This window comes from Boleophthalmus pectinirostris, unplaced genomic scaffold (assembly GCF_026225935.1).
Source record: "Boleophthalmus pectinirostris isolate CB_2022bp ecotype Guang Dong unplaced genomic scaffold, ASM2622593v1 HiC_scaffold_7, whole genome shotgun sequence".
Taxonomy (NCBI): domain Eukaryota; kingdom Metazoa; phylum Chordata; class Actinopteri; order Gobiiformes; family Gobiidae; genus Boleophthalmus; species Boleophthalmus pectinirostris.
The window spans coordinates 31,476,982-31,497,348 of record NW_026571473.1 but is presented as its reverse complement, the minus strand read 5'-3'; the positions used below and the strand labels follow the sequence as shown (position 1 = coordinate 31,497,348).

Genomic DNA, 20,367 nt, shown 5'->3' with positions numbered 1-20,367 from the left:
TCTCCATAGAAACAAGGTGATGAACCCACAAGAGAAAAGTTACATAGTGAGCCTTTGAAGGAAATAAATGCTGTCTCTGCTCTGGTATAAGTTGATATTGGGTAAAGCGATCAGCAACTAAAGTATCGGAATCAGTACTGGAACTGAAAAAGCTAGATCCCTAGTCATGCCTACAAACTATTTTTATTTTTTAATTCATTAATTGATTTATTTTTTAATGAATAGCAAAATTTACTCAAAATAGCAAAACCTCAGTGGGCTTCAACTGTTCAGCTCCATGGTGGAAATTTCAAAATAGAAATTACCAAGTCTGGTGAATATGAATAATATTTTTGCATAATATAGGAACTTTTTTACAAATTAGAATAACACCAACAAGGTAAAAAAATCATTAAACCACAGTGAAGTCATAGAAATTGTTGTGTCTCTCCAATCTCTAATAGAACTTGCAGCGTACTGTGTTATATTTTTAGCCCAGGTGCAGCCATGGCCTCTGTCTGAGCCTGTGTTATTGCTCCATATATTGACTCCATGTGTAACAGCGGCGGTCACTTCTTTGTCACTGATGTCCTTTAAAAGTAGGCCTCCTCAGACAAAAACATACAGATATATAACTGTACACCTGGATCTGAGCCATGTTGAGACGGAGCCTGACTCAAATGTGTTTCAAATCTAATTCTGTGGACAAATATAGGCCCAGATCTCCAGGGAACGTCACTGTGCGTGAGTGATGCTTGGCTGCAGGTAATGTCTGAGTCCACAACCTACATGCATGGATGGAGATGGACTTGAATAAGAATACAATGTACTTGGTATGTATTTGGAGTATAGTTTTGACTTTGAGTAATTGAAAAAGGGTCCATATTGCGGTATTTTCTATTTTATAATGTTGTTTCCTCATCACAAACAGACCTGGAGTTGTGTTTTGTTTTGTTGCACAAATCATGCAATTTTTTAAAACTCCATACACCGTCACTAGAATTTTTTTTGGCTACGTTCAGACTGCAGCCTGAAGTGACCCAAATCTGATTTTTTCACCCCTATGTGACCTGTATCTGATCTGTTAATGGCAGTGTGAACGACACAGATCCGATTTTTTCAAATGTGACCCAGGCCACTTGGATATGTGCTCCTAAAACCGATACATATCTGATCTTTTGACATGCGACTTCAGTCTGAACGGCCAGGTCGCATTCATCCCACTTACACGTCAGGCTCGGAGTCTAGTCAATGGCGGGAAAGCGAAGCTATTGAGTTAATTAATATTTAGGGGGATCGCTGTATTCACGCCAAAGTGGAAGGATCTCATCGGAAATGATTGCCAAAGAAATTGCCAAGCGCAGCTACAGGTGGTCCTGGCTCCAATGTCAACAAAAAACAAAGAGCCTGTGAGCCAAATCCAAGGAGGCTAAAGACCCAAACAAAGCGGCCGTGGATGTGTAACCTGTCCATTTTACAAAGAACTCGACTGTATTTTCGGAGACAAATCCAGTGTTTAGGCTACTTCTGTAAACACTGAACACGCTCGCTTCATGTGACATCGCTGTGTCCTCCACTGCACCTGCGGGACACTGTTTTGGGGCTTTTAAAGTTCACACTGGAGATCACATACAACCCCGCAAAAAAATCGGATTTCACAAAAAAAAAAAATACAAATTTTGAGCATTAAACCCTACAGTCTGAACGTGTCCTTAGATGATTTCAGCCTTGTAATTGCTAATGTCTATTGAACAAAAAGTAAAAGGTAGATGTTAACGGAATTATCACTTCATGACATCACAAGGTGGAACAGAGCATTTTGAGTTTTGGAGGATGGGTAGTTAAAAGCTCACAAACACCAATTATAAGTATAAGACCCTTAATATAGAGATATTTTATAATTATGTTGTATTAAAACTAACAATATTGAATGCAAGTCATTTATAGTTTAACCTGGATCTAAACCTTTTGTTTTTCATTAAACTTAGTATATACAATATACTGGTGCCATATAAGAAAGTGTCTGTAAACATATGTAGAAAGGTCATAAAGGTTTAGACTCTGGGGTTTGTATTTTATTAAATTAATTCATGTGGTATTATTAGTTTCTATTTTGTGTGTGGTTAATTAGCAGAAAGAAGCACAATATTAATTGTACAATGACATTAACTATACATTTGTTTCCATGGAGACATTATATATATTATGGCTTTTTCTATAATGTTCCATGGTATCTATCTTCATTTAGATGACCCCACCCAACCAAGTTGAAGGTCCAATCTGTACAGAGCTGACAAAAGTTTGTTTCCATGAAGATGAGCAGGTGGCAAACCCCCATCAGAACCGTTAGAGAATGTTGCTTTAAAGGTGCAACTTTAACTTTGTCTAACTTTTCTGGTGGAGCGTCTGTCAAATGCTTTTCTGGAAAGTTTCACAGTCTGGTATTAAACCTTTGTATCTTCACGGAGACCAAACTAAACCAAGTTACAGCTCAGATGTGGAGGTGACCCCGATCACAATCAGAATGCCTGCTTTTCTAGGTATTTTTGAGCTATAAGGCTACATTTATATGATGACGGTCTGAACAGAAGACGCAAAAGTGGCATTGCGTCTTCACTTTTTATTCTGCGTTTAGACGAGCGTTTTCGGGAGGAAATCTGCATGCATACAGTGACGCAAAAGTGTGTGGAATTCAATTGAGTATGCATGCCAGGCGACATTCACTTAAAGTAACAAGGGCGTCTTTGGACACATGGAAGTTTTCACGCCGCACATTTTCATCAGCTACTCCTTCCACAAAGTTGTCTCGTCCATATGCATCTGTATCATCTGCAATGAACTGGTGCATCCAGAATTTGACAGAGGTGATTGCAGATCCTTCTCTGTTCACTAATAGTATCTCTGCATATTCTGTACATTTGTTGGGAGCCTCCTGTAAGTTTATTAGAGCTGCTAGAGTAGCTTGAAGGTCCGACACATGGAAATGATCCGACATGTTTGTTTCTGTGTACTGTATGTATGTGACGTAAACGTGTACGCGACGTGAGCAGATCTGACCAGAGTTTTGCATCTTGGGCAGTGTAGATGGAAACGCTACAGCAGAGTGTATTCAGCTCTTCCACTCTGGAGATTTTTGTGTTATTAAGCCTCAAAAACGCCATCACCATCTAAATGAAAGGCACTTCCAAGAAAATTGTTGTTTTTACCCGCAAGGCGTTCTCGTGTAAACAGGCCCTCAAACCACCAGTAAATGAACAAATGTAAGACAGAGCTGTTTAATGTCATACTGTGGAACATTCTAATCACATATCCATAGAAACAAGAAGGTGACGAACCCCCAACCAAAATGTTACATAGCGCACCGTTATGCAAGATCTATGTTTTCTCACGTACTTGTCTCCCCCAGAACAAGCAGAAATGTTCAAATCCAATATTGACTGTTGAAGTTGCATTTTCTTTTGATTCTAATGTCATTTTAAAGTTAACATTTGTGCTTTGGTTATCGAGTCTCTCATATAATCAGAAAGAAACAAGAGCCCCACATGTTTGGGTTGCCAGATCAATGAAAACCAGTTGAATATAAACCTACTCTATGATCTGAACATACCAAACCCTCAACCCGCCTACAGCCTCCAGTATTTAAACCTTTCAAATGAGACTCTAAGGCCACATAGGTTCTGCGTATCTATAATCAGCCATCTTCTATAGTACTTGACAAAGACGGCATTAATCTCCCGCTGGTCTGTGTCCATGTATCTTCATAAGAGCTCTCATAAAGATAGGAAGTCAGCGATAATAAGATAAATTCTGGTTCGGATGGGTAAATGTGACAACACAATGTGGCTGATGTGGTCCTGCATTGAGATTTATGGACAGAGCCGCCGTCTTAATAGAAATTAATGGTTTGGGCATGTGCCATATAATTGTCCTGTATGATATTTTCACGCAAGGAGAGCTGGACAGATGTAGTTAAAAATGATATTGGAAATTTTGGATTTGCACAGAAGAATAAGCGCGGAGGTTCACAGTCACATTCCCAGAGGTTTTTTCGATACCACACTGTAGGTAGAGGGATCTTATTGAGACACGTCACCTGTTTGGATCAGTTCGTGCTGTTGTCGTGTGTCCTTAGGCAAGACACTTTTGATGCTTGCTGTATAAGAAAAGAGGTGAGGACCACAAAAGCGTTTTCTAATGGTTTAATACAAACACACACACAGAGCTCTGGTTCTACTGCCTACTTACAACGACAGAAAGACTGAGGCTCAGGAACAGACAGTTTTTATACATCGGTGGATGAGAAATACAGTAGGCGTGAGGCTCATATCAAACAGAGATGAATACTTGGTCAGGTAACAACTGTAGACGTAAAAGTGCAGCGTGTAGGGGTGTAACAGTACATGTATTTGTGCTGAACCGTTTTGGTACAGGACGTTCGGTTCGGCTGTGCACAAATGCAAGAATTTGTGCAATTTGTGTGTATTTACATTCCGCCACTACCTGTGCATATACATGGAAGGCTTGGCTCTTTAAATATTCACGAGGGAACTCATCCGTGATTGGGGTGGCATAGTTAGGGCAGCCTCCTTGACAACAATTGCCCCACGCCTTGACTACGTCCCTCCGAACAACATGAATCCTTGCAAAACTACGGTCGTCAACTCCCTCATACCTCCCCTCAACCTAGTAACTACCCTAGTAAAAGGGTAGTTTCAACCGCTGGGGACATCGTAACTGCAGCAGATCTGCAATTACTGCAGAGAATGTGAACAAGTTGGTTCTGGACAAAAATATGAAGACTGACTTCATGCTGTGCTTTACTTTTTGAAAAGTTTTGTTTACCGTTTACAAGGAATTTATTTTCTTATTATTTCTCTGTTTTCTCCTGGTCTCCTGGAGAGCGAGTGTGAGGTATGAGCAGGCCAGGCGGATACTCAGGGGCCATACCATGAAGACATTTAAAAGCAAATAAAATCATTTTATAATCAATGCAAAAGTGCATGGGAGCCAGTGAAGAGACTGAAGGATGGGTGATTCTGTATACGGCCAAATTTACATGATCCAGTTAAAAGGCAAACGGCTGCTTTTTGCACTCACTCTAATCTAAACGAGAGGTAATGAAAGCATGGATTAAAATTTTAAAGTTGTGACGACAGCATTCAGAACAAAATATGTACCTTCTTTTACCTGAGATAAGAAATTGTTTGGTGCTTCAGTTGTTGACTCTAAGAAAATCCACAGTTTTTTATGTTGTTTTTTATCCTTTTTAGGTGTGTTTTTGACACAAATGGAGCATGCGTCTCTCTCTGATTAATCAATCTGTCAATCAATCGCACTCTCTGAAATCAGGGAGACATTATCTGGCTCCAGATCCACTCGTCTTTGTGAGGTTTTGTCAAAGTGTGTAAGTGTAAGTCTAGTTTATCAGGTAAGTGAACAACACTGTAAAGGAACAACGATAAAAACATGAGTATTATTATCATGTTTTACTTGTTACACAGGTTGGGTTGCAGCCCGTTACTACTATACCAGTAAACATCCATTTATTAGTGTCCTTTGAAAGAAAGAAATACATAACTAAAACCAAAATGGCCGTCTCCTTCTCTTCTTTAGAACCCCGCACTCATCCATCACTCCCCCTCACATGCACAGCCCTGTCAGTCCTTTCATAGTCACATTATGATGCATGCGTTTCCCCCATTCTTCAAACCGTGAGCGGGAGCTGTAAACGGGGGCCCGGCCTGTTGCTGGGGGCCTCCCTGGTGAGCCCTGTGCTTCTTTAACATAATGGGTTTTTAAGAGTGCGCGCGTGTTAATATAAGCGCCGTGCACTGACCCCGCGTCTCTCTGTGCCTGAACCTCCATTCGCGCCTGTTCAGCCTCATTAGCCCGCTATTTATCACTAAGCTCATATGCACAGGCTAATGGCACGCGGAAACAGCTGCGGCAGAAATCACTGAATCATTCACTGGGGCTATTTCTGGAACACATTTATCAAACTGCTCAAAACGGAGCTGAAATGCCATGGAAATCTTAAGGGAGTCTTCACTGTGGACATATTTATATATTGTTGTCTTGGCTTGTGAAGGATTTTCTTTGGGGTTTTCGGAACTTCGAGTGATCGTTCTCCAAATGGGATCTTCTGAAATCGTGCATGAACTGACTTTTACCCAAATGTGCAGACAAAAAAACAAAACAAAAACGTGTCCAGTTGATACTTCGTAGTACAAAACTAAAAACTAAAGTGGTTTATCAGAGTGATTGGGGCGTAATGTCTTTAAACGACGCCGTAATTTATTTGGCTTCATCCTGTCCACTGCCAACATTTTTAAACACAGTAAACACAGCGGTCTTTCCTTGTTTCCCACCGCAGTCACAGTGAAGCCAAGTGCTACATACATTTTATATACAGTTTGTCCTCTGCACTTCATATCTCCTGCTCTGTGCTGTGTGTGCGTTTGCTCAGTGCAAAAAACTCACTATAGCTCTAATATTCCCTGCACACACTCTGACAATGAAAGCGTCACTGCCAACTACTGTAGAGGATGTGCAATTACGCTTTATTCTAGTACGGCCAAAAAAAAAAAAAAAAAAGCATCTTTGCCTCTCCAAGCCAACAGTTTTTCAGTCACTTTTTTGTTGAAAATAAAACACCTAAAATCAAATCAAACACCTACACAGGACCATGAACGCCCGTATTGATCGCAGGCTCGTGAAAAGGTCTTAGGCTACGTTCAGACTGCAGGGCTTAACGCTCAATTCCAATTTTTTTGTGAAATCCGATGTTTTTGCGAGGTCGTTCACATTTCCAATTAAATGCGACTTGTCTGTGACTTCAGTGTGAACGGTAAACGGCCCGAAAGTGTCCCGCATGCGCACTGGAGACACGATGACATTAACCCCATGCGTCAACCGCAGCGAGCGTGCTCTGTGTTTACGGAAGTTGTCCAAATATGGTCGCGAGCATTGAGCACCTGGCGATTTTACAGTTCCGGTTTCCGCCTGCTTCAGCACAGAATAGTGACGTTTGTCGCTTGTTAATGATGTGTAGGTCGGATGAATGCACTTTGGCCGTTCAGACTGGAGTCGCATGTCAAAAGATCAGATATGTATCGGATTCAGGACCACATATCCAAGTGGCCTGGGTCGCATTTGAAAAATTCGGATCTGTGAAGTTCAGACTGTCATTAAAAGATCAGATACAGGTCACATAGAAGACAAAAAATCGGATTTGGGTCACTTCAGGCTGCAGTCTGAACGCAGCCTTAGTTAAATCCATTTGTGTATTTTTTTTCTTGTGTTCAGACTATCGTACAACCTTTTTGTCAATGTTTGCTAGGGCTGTATCATTAAGAAGTTGCTGATACCATACATGTTGTTGAAGTTTTAAGCTTGTCCAAGAAAGGGTGGAAGTAAAAGGCTGAAGACCAGCTGGATGTCTTAAGCAAGAGAAGTTTATTTCCCATCAATAATACAGGCCCGGGGGGACTTGAAAAGTCAACATAGTATGATTTAAAAAGTGAACATAGTTTGATCTTTGAGTGTTCAAGCCGCTTTACTATGCTTCCAGAGGAAGAGGTTTATAAGGCAAGTGTAGTGAGACGATGAAGGCCAGTAGACACCGGTTAGGCAGCAGTATGCCACATTTTAGATAGCTGTATGCCAATGGTATGCCAAGAGAAGATCATGGTGTAAATATAGCTTTTGTAAGTCAATGTTAAACTGAGATGTAGGTGGAAGATAAATTCTCTTACAATACATAACTCGGTACAGTGAGCTCTCGATTCAATATGGTTCAATAAAAAATAATATGTAAATCATGGTTGTGATACTAAGTCTTTGTTAAACTACTTCTTGTGCAAAGTTCATATGAAACACAAACATTTTAATCATCAAAACAGCGAAAATGTCAAATGTGTCGCATAAACTAGTTTCCTTTCTCTAAACAAGCAACAAAACTGTAGCGCTGTAACAAAATAATTTAGTAAAATATACAAAAAAATACTCAGCCTACGCTATCAATACTGTATCTTCACATTAAACGATATGATATATCGATATTTTTATATTTTTGCACACTCCTAGTATTTGCTAATGTGCTCATTGTGTCACCATGGTAACTAACGAACATACCGCCAATAGAGATACATGTAGTACACCCTCAGCATGATGTCTCTGTAAAATATCAATAGTCCAATGTAAAGCTGCACTATTTCACTTTTCTTAGTTACAGTCATCTGCTTTTCTCCATGTAAATGTTATTGCTGTGCATTTGTTCCACTGTGTGACATTAAAGCAAACATATTATGCAAAATTGCCTCCTTTGAGCTTTTAACCATGTTACAGTTGTTTCCCCACACCATTTACTCACTCAAAGATGTTATTTAGAATGATTTGTGCATGCTTTTTAAATTTTCTTCTATTCAAAACGTCATTGGTCCCATCAACTCCATCTTTTATCAACTCTATTATAAGCTGACTGTTTTTTGGATGAATATTGTGATTTAAAATGTCAAAATTTTTACATAATGGTCCACGAGTGTCATAAATTATAACTACAGAACAAAATAATATGTTTTCTCTAAATATTTTACTATGTATCTTGCATTCATTTAATCACAGATGTTTTTATTGCTCAAAAATACCATAAGTTTGCATTCTTACTGTGAGGAATAATGTCTTTCCACCTGTAGCTTGGTCTAGCAGGGTCATCCGTTTGTCTCGATGAAGACAGAACAGTTTAATGCCAAAATGTGGCCTTCTGTACATTTATCCAAGGACTAGAGCTGGAAACTGTCCTCTTGGCCAACTCTCAAATCTCCAATTACTAAATTGTGTAATCATTATTCCTGGACAGGTCTTACCTTATAAAGCAGAGGAGCCCGGCCCAGCTTCATGACTGCGATCCGATTGGTTAGATTCAAGTCCTGTTTGACCTTCCTCAGATCCTCCACACTGCCGTACTGTACATCCACCACTCCACCCTGGAAACACAAAAATAGAATTTTACTGATGAATTTCACAGTAACAAGCAGTGAATTTTCATTTGAGAGTGAAAAAAAAAAAGCAATTAAGTTCAGAGCTGTGGGCGGGGATAGGTGACGGGTGCAAACAGAGATTTTCAGTTGCATCCTAAACAAAACACAACTAAAACATTTATTATCAAGTACATCAGTTATAATTAAAAAGTTACAAATGACAGAATCGTCTAGTTTAATCTCTCAAACGAAGGTATAAAGTGAAATTTCTTCACTTTTTTGTTTTATTCATCGTTAAAACATTGTCTGTTATTGAGATTAGGTGTCTGATTGTCAACAAAAAGGCGAGAGCGACTAACTGAATCTGCAGATGTCTGATGCTAGTTAGATTGTTCATTTTATTTGCGAGGGACTTGTTTAACACATTTTCAAATCAGCTCACCTGTTTTGAGTAAATCAGTTCTTTTTGTTCAGATTTGATTAAAACAAAGCTCAGAGTAAATTTAAGTGAGTTGACTCTTGCTCTAAACTTTCTTGAGTAATAGTTCTTCAGACAGAGCAGGGCGTCCAGTTAGCTCAACCTCAATATTGATGACATCGGCTGCAAACTATCAGTCACAGTTTGATGACAGAAATTAATCCATTGGCCTATTCAAATACTGACCACAGGTAATATCCCAACAAAACAAGTAATCAATTGAAAAACGTGAAAACCTGTCATTTGCACTTAAAATGAAAACTATTTTATTTGATTTTTTTTTTGTTTTTTGGTCAGTTTGGTGTCTTTGCATATAAACTTTCATGTGGAAACAATAAAACTCCACTCTGCAGCAAAGATGTTTAGTATTTAATTTAATCAGCTTGTGTATACAGTTTGTTTGTATGTATGTGACATTGTAACTTCAATGGCCGATTTCTCAAAATGCATTTTCTCCCCTTAAAGTGGCATCTGCACACACCAAGCTTTATAATTTTTGACTTAACAAGATTTTGAGAAAACATACAGAAGGATTTTTTTATATCTAAATCCATAGATATATCTTAATTCAAAAAAAAAAAAAAAAAAAAAGGTGAAATTTTTATGCAGATTTTCAGCTAAATGCTAAATATTTTATCCAATATTTTTTTGCTATATATATATATAAATAACAGTTAATATATATCGAATGACAAGTTACTTTGCTTAAATGCATGGTTTTATAGTAGCAACAGCTTATAAATATAGGGAACTACATATCCCATGATTAATTTCAGTGCAAACAACATGAAGAAATATGTTTTTTACTTGAATTCTTGGGATTATGACATAAATAATTCACACCAAAATCGTGTCAAGGTATTTTAAAAGCAAAAAAAGTGTCCTATCTTCAATTATATAAGCCTCTCCAAAATATCGCAATACTGTACCGTGAGATTTGGCGTTACATCCCTAGTTATTACACATAAAACGACACATTTTCATATGCAAACATTACATCATGAAAAAACTTGTAATACATTTTTTTCTTACATTTATGTGACTAAACAACAGAAGTAGTTTCAAATTGATATCTGTAATTTAAGATTTTTTTCCTATTAACCTACAGTGTCTCACCTTAGTTCCTATATTATGCAAATATGACTCTTCTGAGTGATATGCCATGTTAAAATGCTATTACCTTCTCAAAAACAAACCCAGAATTGTGTTTTGTTTCATTCACATATATTTGAGAAATCCCACATTAATAGTCTGTTTACATCAAAGCTCAAAATACTCCAAATGTTCCACCTTGTGATGTCATGAAGTTGTAGTTTTCAAGTTAACAGCTACTTTTTACCTTTAGTTCAGCAGAGATTGGCAATTCCAGGTCTAAAATCATCCAAATGATTCTAATGAAGGTGTATGGAGTTTAAAAACACAGCGACGCAATTCTAGCCTGATTGATCGGCTCGTTTTACTTCGTACAAACCGTCTGATCTCGCAGCTTTAGATTTTGTTCGCTCAACGGTAGGTGGTTACTTTTTATCATTTAACCAGTCATTGACAACACTGAATATATCACTCTTCGCTGATTGGCTGGTGCCAAAACTTGCACGTCCGGGGTTTTTGCGAACCATCTATTGTATTTTGATTCCCAAACTAGTCACTGGAGAGAAATGAAATTGAGCGGAGGCACTAGGTGGCACCAGCCTGGCTAAAAATTATGCTAGTGGAATAAGACTTTTTGTACTTAAAACACGAAAATACATCTTGCAACACTTAAAATAAAGAAAAACAACAACTTTTTGCACTTAAAATAGGAAACTAAATCGAATGTCACTGGGTGGTGCCAGCTTGGCTAGAGCACTTCCTGTATTACCACATGCCATTGTTTCGAGATTGTTTTCCATTTTAAAGATATAGGTTTTGTGTGTTAAAAATGTATAAATGAAACAAAACACAACTCCAGGTCTGTTTGTGATGAGGAAACATTACTAGTACATAACATAAATTAGAAAATAGTGCAATTTAGACCCTTTAAATACATATATCTCCTTTAAGATGATGTGCACATTTCCTCCGTAGCATCCCTCACCGCTTTTACACCGACCACCGCCGAAGACGTATGGCGCTCGGATAGGTCTTTATATGAAATCAGCATAATCCTCCCGTCAGCTCTTTTCTCCACAGACGCGACCATACATCACCTGCACAGTGGACATATGTACTCCAACGGGTTCAGCTCACCGCCGACCCCAGACGCCGCCATTTGCATATTAATAAGCACATTTCCATAGAACTTCATTATAACGGAGAAATATTAACACACTCCATGATTTATGTACAGTTCCGGCTTTCTAAATACAACTAATCACCTTAATTACACATCTTATATTTCACATAAATTAGCTGATTGGAGATTATGCAAGCTTAAGGGACTAGTTCATTTCAAGCCGTATGCCTGCGCACACTCGGCGATGCTCTGAATACATTTTTATATTGGAAAAATTGGAACTCGGCGCATAATGACATGTGATTTATAAATATTGTAAAGAAATCTAATTAATGGGGCGTTTAGCAGCGGGGTGAAAAGCAAAAACTCGATTTGTGGATATTGTCAAAACAACTTGTCATGAATAAGTAAAGCTAAAAAGTGAAATGTAGCTGTGAATAATACATGAGGCAATCACTGCGCTATTAAGTGCATGGAACGTGTTTGATTCATTATATATTGTGCATAATTTGGGGGCATATGGTGTTCTCAAAAGACAGCCTTCGTTATTTAATCTTCATGGAGGCTAAGTAGCTGTGTTTAAACGGTTTCGTTTTAGTCGCCGTTGCACTCAGAGGTCCTCTATCGGATTTATTCTTCCCATTTATTTGAGCAAAACCTGCCTTTCCTCAGTACAGAAACAGAAAACTGTATCAGCAGCTCTTGAGGTAAAAAATAAGTCAGCTGCATCCAATTATCTGCATTTTATTGTCTGATAATCAGGAAGTTCGTGTTCACATGCTAGTTGTTATTGTTGATGATGATTAGTTTATTTTAGATGTTTCCATAAACAAAAAATTGCATTATCATACAGTAAATGATAAATTGCAAATGCACTAACCAACAGATACATAAAGACTATTATTTTACATTGCTCATCACAACTATAATATCCACAAATAGAAGTAAAATGAAAAAAAAAAAAAAAAGCAATTGTTCCGAAAAGGAGTGGGGAGAAACAATCCCACTAAAGCAATAATGTGCTTCTGCTAGACTCTTATAGTACGTCACATTACTCCCGATACAAAAATAAATTTAGCGTAGTTTATATTCAGATAACAATAAAATTAAATTCATTCTTGAGCATACCTAGCTATAATCAATTCTTTACATTTTCATATTTGATCATTTTTGGAGCTCATCACTCAGAGTTCCAGCTTTTGACCCCACAAACTGAAATACAGAAACTTTTTCTTGATGTACAGACTCTGGGCATTTTAAAAGAGATGAATTCACCTTAAATTAGTTGTCTCCCTTTCCCTAAAAAGTTTCTGAATATGTTTGGTAGTTCCTTCCTTTCTGCCTTGTACATTATTTTTGCTGTCTGGAAGCTTATCAAATCCTTAAGTTTAAAAATTTTGGAAGTTATTTGTGCCATCAGTCAAAACTCCGCACTGGTCTCAGAGAGTTGTGAAAAGTGCTTATAAACTCATTGTGGTGAATAATTAAGATGTTCAGAATGAATAAGGTATTTGAGGAATAACTTTGGACCAGTGTTTATGAACGAGTTCTGTTTTCCACATTTTTAAGAGAGTAAAAAACAGATACAGCACTTTTTACCATACACAGGAACAACACTGGGTGTGTTCACACTAAAACTGGAACTGTACCAGGACTAGAACATCACCAAGTCTACATCAAGACTAAACAAGGCTCAGAGCAAAACCAAACGCCAAGACAATTTCCATAAACAGACTCATTTCTAGGGAAATAGCACCCAAAACCTCCTAGCTGAGTTTACAATTGTGCTTGTCTTGAAAACAATGTTCTCTGTAGTTTCAACTCTGTATTCAATTCCAAATTTCACAGTTTTAATGCAAAATAATACTAATTTTAAAGTGGTGGCCAAACCTCCTTGTCAAAGAGAAGTTATGATGTTGGGTGGGGCAGATGGAGCAGATTGGAAGCCTCGCTTGCATCAGTTTGCCTCAGTGCGGCTGTGGCTACAAAAGTATCTTACCACCATCGAGTGTGGAAGCATAAATACTGTACAGAATTGCAAAGCGCCTTTGAGCATCTGGAAAAAGTGCTGTATAAGGCTAATGCATTATTATTATCATTAACATGATAGATCTCCACTGAGGGAGGAAAGTGTGCCCACCTGTGCTTCTGAAAAAACAACAGTTTAATGATAGAAACTTTAAACAATGTATATGTTTTCTATTGTGACTAAAATAGGATTCTTTCACATAAACATATCCAACGTTCCATAGGCTACTCATCTAAATACTGGTGGAAAAAACTTTGGATTTTTCACATTTACCATGAAAAACACATGATGAGTAAGTTTTATCCAGAAACAGGCACACTGCTCATTTTGAGAAGCTCTGCTGTAATGAAATCTTCAGGTGGGACCCTACTGGGCATGTGCAGAACCCAACAGCTGCAGATGACATTTTGATGACATTTGATATCGAAAGGTCAAAGTGCTGTGACATGTCTGCTCGCGCTCGCGCACACACGGGGTCATTTCTTATTTAAAGCCCATAGCATGTGTTTTAAGAGCTCGCTGCTATAGTCACTACCATGATCCCAGTCACAGGGGGAACAGATGAGACACAAATTGTATTTTTGTATTGTAAAGAGTCATTATGTAACTTTTTCTGGTGGACGGTCTTTCACTTGCTTGTCTCCAAGGAGATCTTAAAGGCCCAGAACTAAATTTTTCCCATGTTTCTGCTCAAAATGTGTATTGCCCCAGGGTCAAAATAAGCGTACTTTCTGGATCTAATTTGATTTTGTTTTCTTTTTTTTTTTGTTGTCAAGAAGTGCTTGTTAGCATTTAAAAGTGTTAATGCCACCGCAAAACTCCGCACTGGTCTCTGAGAGTATTGAAAGGTACTGAAAACTCACTGTGAGGTACAATGATCACCCACTAATTTTTGGTTGGTGGTTCTATTCCAGTTCCAGTCAGTGCATACTTACTGTGCTCTTGGGCAAGACACTTCACTAAAATCTGAATACAAACTCACATCATGGGGATTTGCCTCCCTTATAAGAACAAAAATATGGTTTCAATCATCTTAAAGGTCCAGAGATAATAATAAAATGTTGGTGTTGCTCAGGCTGTTTATATGATGACGGTCTGAACAGAAAACGCAAAAGTGGCATCGCGTCTTCACTTTTTATTCCACGTTTAGATGAGTGTTTTCGAGAGGAAATCTGTGTGCAAACAGTGATGCAAAAGTGTGTGGAATTGGATTGGGTATGCTTGTACTTAAAGCATCAGGGGCATCTTTGGACCTACGAAAAAAAAATTCACACCACATATTTTCATCAGCTACTCCTTCCACAAAGTTGTTCCACCATCGTCTGGTTCTTCCAGATTTCGTCCACAGCTGTCTGGCTCAACTGCGACGAACTGGTGCTTCCAGAATTTGACAGAGGTAATTGCAGATACTTCTCTGTTCACTAATAGTATCTCTGTATATTCTGCCAGAGCAGCTTAAAGGTCCGATGCATAGAAATGATCCGACGTAAACGTGTACGTGATCTGAGTAGATCTGACCAGAGTTTTGCGTCTTGGGCAGTGTAGACAGAAATGCTACAACAGAGTGTATTCAACTTTTCCAATCTGGAGGGCGGTTTCAGATTTTGCGTTTTTAAGCCCCAAAAACGCCATCACCGTCTAAACGAAAGGCACTTCCGATAAAATATTTGATCATTTTAACCCGCAAACGTTCTCATGGAAACAGGCCCTCAGTTGGTCAGAGTGTTTGTCCTCTGATTTGAAGATTGGTGGATCGAATCCTGTTCTTGACATAAACATAAATGGGAGAGTGGTCAGATCCACTGCCCCACACGTTGGCGGTGCGAGTTCAGCTCCCACAGATGTATGCTGTTGCTGTGAGGTGGGTTGCCCAAAGACACCCCTAGTACACTGGTGTATGAATGTGTGTATAAATGTGTGAGTGGTTCCTTGATGTAAAGTGCTTTGAATGGAAAGTGGAAAAGTGCTGTATAAAAATGTGACAGTTTACCAATATATTAGGTTAGTGATTTAAAATAATGAATCCTACAAACACCAAACATTGCTTCAAACTGTAATTATTCTAGAACAAAAGTAAAAGTAGCACATCCGTCTGTTTGCGTTCCCTCCTGCGCATACATAGGCCTGTATACTTCTCACTGACTTTATATTTATCTGCCTGTCTGCGGCTGTGACCGAATGCTGCTGCTCTATAGGGACCCTCTCGCTCTGGGTGATGGATGACACCCACGGGTGCTGGAGTGGGTGCACCCCGAGGGCTCTCCACTCTCAGGACCGGGACGCTGTTGTGTATTTTTACTGAGCTCCCCTGACAACGCGGGTTACATCTGTGGTAATTTTTCAACCAAGTTTTGAACACTTTGGGGTTTAGTCATGCCCTCAAATTACACCGTGCTGTATGCAAAGAAATCTAGCTGCTGTAGAGGCAAAAGTTTTTACTTTAGGAAGAAATATCTCAGCTGAATATATAAGTTTTGTTGTTTACTTTTAGCTGTTTGGGGCATAAAAGTTAAATGGGCTGCGTTATCATCTTGTACAATTGAGATACCTATTACAGAGAGGTTTTTAAAGTTAAAGCAAACCCGCTATGCAAAATTGAGTTTTCAGAGGTTTAACTATTTCCCTTCTCATTTCCCCTCACGAAGATGTACTGAAAATTATTTGTGCATGTTTACTCACTTATTTTCTAGACACAGTTTTGCTTATCAACCTCGGTATTCATCGCCACCAGCATATGCCCACCTCTCTGTATTTACTGTGTTCTCCAATTTTATCTTCTTCATCAAGGATACGAGTAGTATACGAGTATGATACAAGTAGGATACAGGTAGGATTCAAGTAAGATACAAATAGGATACAAGTAGGATTCGAGTAGGATACAAGTTGGATCAGGTAGAGAAGTCATTTTGGCACAAATTTAATTTCTACAACAGACAGAAAACTTTTCAGCAGTTTTCTAACACAGATACCTGCTGACTTTATCCCTTATTAAGTTGTTATAGATGAATGTTACAAATTATAACAATGATCCATGGGTGTCCTAGATTGGAACTATACAACACAAGCACAACAACTCTTCTTTGACTCACGCTCTCCTTGGGGTCACAGTGACCTGAAGAAATGTTTTTTTTTTTCCTTCCCACTCGCTTGGGATGGGGTCAAACAGACCCAAAATATGATTTTGTCACCTGGCAAGAATTGATTTGAAAACAATTGACCCGCCCCAAGAGAGCAGGAAGGGAAAAAAAATTCTTCAGGTCACTTAAGGTGTACTTTATTTTGACTGTTTTTTTCTGCATTGTCCCTTCCTTCAATAAAACAGGAAGAGTGGACCACCACAGAGCAATCCCTGGGAAAGTATTTCCAGATCAAGACCTAACTATATTGGAGGAAGATTCTGCCTTATGTGCATGTTCAAGTTTGATTACATACATGATACATCTATCATGATGAATACCTGCTAACTACACATTAAATGTTCCTACCAATTTCTTGCAGTGTGGTGTGAGTGCTAACTACCACAATGCCATATGTCCAGCAGTACAGGTTAGGTTAGAGTTTTTTGTCCCATTTTCTCCTCTGCATTTGACCCGTTCTTCAATGAGCTGGGGCAACCAGTCAGAAGCAGTGGGTAACCACAGGTTTGGGTGAAAAGGGAAACCCAGAGAGCACAGAGAAAATTTGTGAAAAGCACTTATATCATCATGAGGAATAATTAGGATGAGGAATAACTTTGGATCACTGCAAACCAGTTAAGAGTTCACATGCTATTTTAAAATGGTAAAAATCACCTACAGCGCCTTTAAAACCCAAACTTATTTTGTATAAATATTATTTTTGCTCACTCATGCATTTATTTAGTAACGTACAATACAACTTCCTCTTCCTCTTCCTCTTCCGAGCCTCCCTCCCTGCTCTCTCTTGCTTTAAGGGTTAAACTCTGCAGTCAGCTTGTACAAATGGCCTCTATCTGCAGAGCTCTGTGCACATGTGTCACAGCACCACCGCTGCTCCACAACAGCAGGACTTATTAGGGCAGTGTTCTCGGCCCGGGCCACTGTCCATCCATCACACACGCCAGCTTTAATTGTGCCAAAGCTGTGGTTAGATCCAGTAGTCCCGGCTTTACTGGAGACAGCGCTCAGAACTGGAGCTGAAAAATAAAGTGCAGATGGGCCAGCCTGACCCTGCAGTGGGAGACAGCTGTGCGGAGTGAGCTAAGGATGCACAACAAGGGAGGATGTAAAAGGGTTTTCTTCAGACTCCACTTGGGCGCAGGTGTGATGGTTTAAGAGTACTTTTTCACTAATACGTAGTTAAAGGATTTCGATTACGCAAAACTGACTCTTGTGAGCTTCAAGTTAAGTTATAATGTTGTTATCTCCTCAAAAATATATCTGGAGTTGTGTTCCCCCATCTGTATTAAATAATACTGCAATAATTAGAATGTAGTGGCGTCATATGAAACCCAGCAAATAATTTTCTGTACCTGTATCGTGCCCACAGCTGAGTACGCCGCGTAGGAGAACTTCTCACTGGACGCTTCCTTGGCTCTGCCCTGGTCACATGATTCTCCGGTGGGAAGGTAACAATGGAGACTGGAGCGATCCGTGATGGTATTGGGTGCAGAGCCGGGCAAACTCAATAGGACCGTGTGATTGGACAGCTGGACGTCCGTCAAACCGAGCCCCACCCACTGATGATACAGGTACCGGGCCCTGGCTTCTTCACTGGAATCAGACTGGCTGGAGATAGACCTGCAGAAGACAGAAAATATTAAAGAAAATATTTAGAATGTAATAGTTCATTTGCAAAAAAATTTAAATAAATAAAAAACAGAACAGCCAGGAAAACGTCACACTTCTTGAAACATAATCCTGCAACCATGGAGATGTTATCACTCTGCTCAATATCATCCAGCTGCGGACACAAATGGGCGTTCCCCTGTTATGGGCGATCCCGTGTTATGGGCGTTCCCGTGTTATGGCCGTTCCCGTGTTATGGGCGTTCCCGTGTTATGGGCGTTCCCGTGTTATGGGCGTTCCCGTGTTATGGGCGTTCCCGTGTTATGGGCGTTCCCGTGTTATGGCCGTTCCCGTGTTATGGGCGTTCCCGTGTTATGGGCGTTCCCGTGTTATGGGCGTTCCCGTGTTATGGGCGTTCCCCGTGTTATGGGGCGTTCCCGTGTTTATGGGCGTTCCCGTGTTATGGGCGTTCCCCGTGTTATGGGCGTTCCCGTGTTATGGGCGTTCCCGTGTTATGGGCGTTCCCGTGTTATGGTTGTTCCCGTGTTATGGGCGTTCCCGTGTTATGGGCGTTCCCGTGTTATGGGCGTTCCCGTGTTATGGGCGTTCCCGTGTTATGGGCGTTCCCGTGTTATGGGCGTTCCCGTGTTGGTGGGGGCTCCGTTCCTCGTCACTGTCCAACATCCGGCTCTGTCAACATCAACATCCGGATTAACAACTTTCGAAAGTTAAAGTTTTCACAAAGAGACGTTTCAAAATAACATCTAGTTACAGAGTAGACACTACTGATGAAAGCGTAAACGTACATTTTCATTTCGTGATTGTAATTCTCGGCTTCGTAACTTTTCAATTCGTATTCTGATGGATAAAAAAACACTCAATATATTGTATGTACGACTGGACTCATTCGAGAGTTTAGGAATATTTATTTTATGCGTAACTACAGCCAAATATGCACAGATTTCCCAAATACGCACGGATTTCGATTCTATATGCATGAATATTTCTGAAAGCTTTCTTACTCCATAGATTAGCTACTACCAAATGTGTGCCGTTGCTAATGTTAATTTTATCCGGATCCAATATTAAGATGAAACTGCAGCTGTATTAGTGATACAGACAACATAAGAACACTTCTCAGTTAATGTATTTGAAATAAATCGCCAAATTCCTGACATCATGGTCTTTCACCGAAGACAAAGATGGGTCAGTCCGTATGAAATCAGCCATTTTCAAGGAATCTGCCCTATGAGCCATCTCAGATTTGACAGAAAAAATTTCTAAAATCACCAAATGAAAGAACCTCAAATTTTAGCTCAATCCCTTGGACCTCAATTTTTGAGGTCCAAGATTTACTCCAAGCAGATATTTACAAACTAACTGTTGAACCTGAATGAGAGAATGACCATTTCTGACAACAATCTCACACTTTTCAGAGCTTTCATGTGGATGGTGTAGAGCCCCAAATATGATCACAGACCAAATGCGACCTTTTTGGCCCCTTCTTTGGACCCTCAGTTCCCCATATGGGCACAGTTAGATGTTGATCAAATTTTGATTTTACCAAAGAAACTTTAGCATATTCTGATTAGTTTAAAGTAATAAAAAAATCTACTATTAACTTCGTTCATTTCGAAAGGAATTTTTGAAAATGAGCTCTCATGAGCCATAACTCAGGAACGACTCAAGGGATTGAGCTAAAATTTGAGATTCTTTCATTTGGTCATTTTAGAATTTTTAGAAATGTTTTTCAGTCAAATCTGAGATGGCTCATAGGGGAAGGCGGTTGATTTCATATGGATTGACCCAGATGCTCCACTGCCATATGAAAATTCCCAGGCAAATGAGATTATACGCAGTATCCCTGAAACTGCGCGACAAGGAACATCCAGTGGGTGTTCTTGTATCATTACGGAAACGCCCAGGCCACAGCTGGACCCTTC

General features: G+C 39.4%; 1 protein-coding gene across 1 annotated transcript in view; it reads right to left on the bottom strand.

Annotated features, from left to right (window-relative positions):
• The window catches only part of LOC129412105 (inactive N-acetylated-alpha-linked acidic dipeptidase-like protein 2), a 514,851-nt gene that overhangs the window by 248,072 nt on the left and 246,412 nt on the right, over window positions 1-20,367 (bottom strand). The window contains exons 5-6 of the mRNA XM_055165108.1: window positions 18,169-18,436; window positions 8,844-8,963 (exon numbers count right to left, since the gene is read on the bottom strand). Coding sequence (XP_055021083.1) covers window positions 8,844-8,963; window positions 18,169-18,436 — 388 coding nt within the window. The remainder of the gene's footprint in view (window positions 1-8,843; window positions 8,964-18,168; window positions 18,437-20,367) is intronic.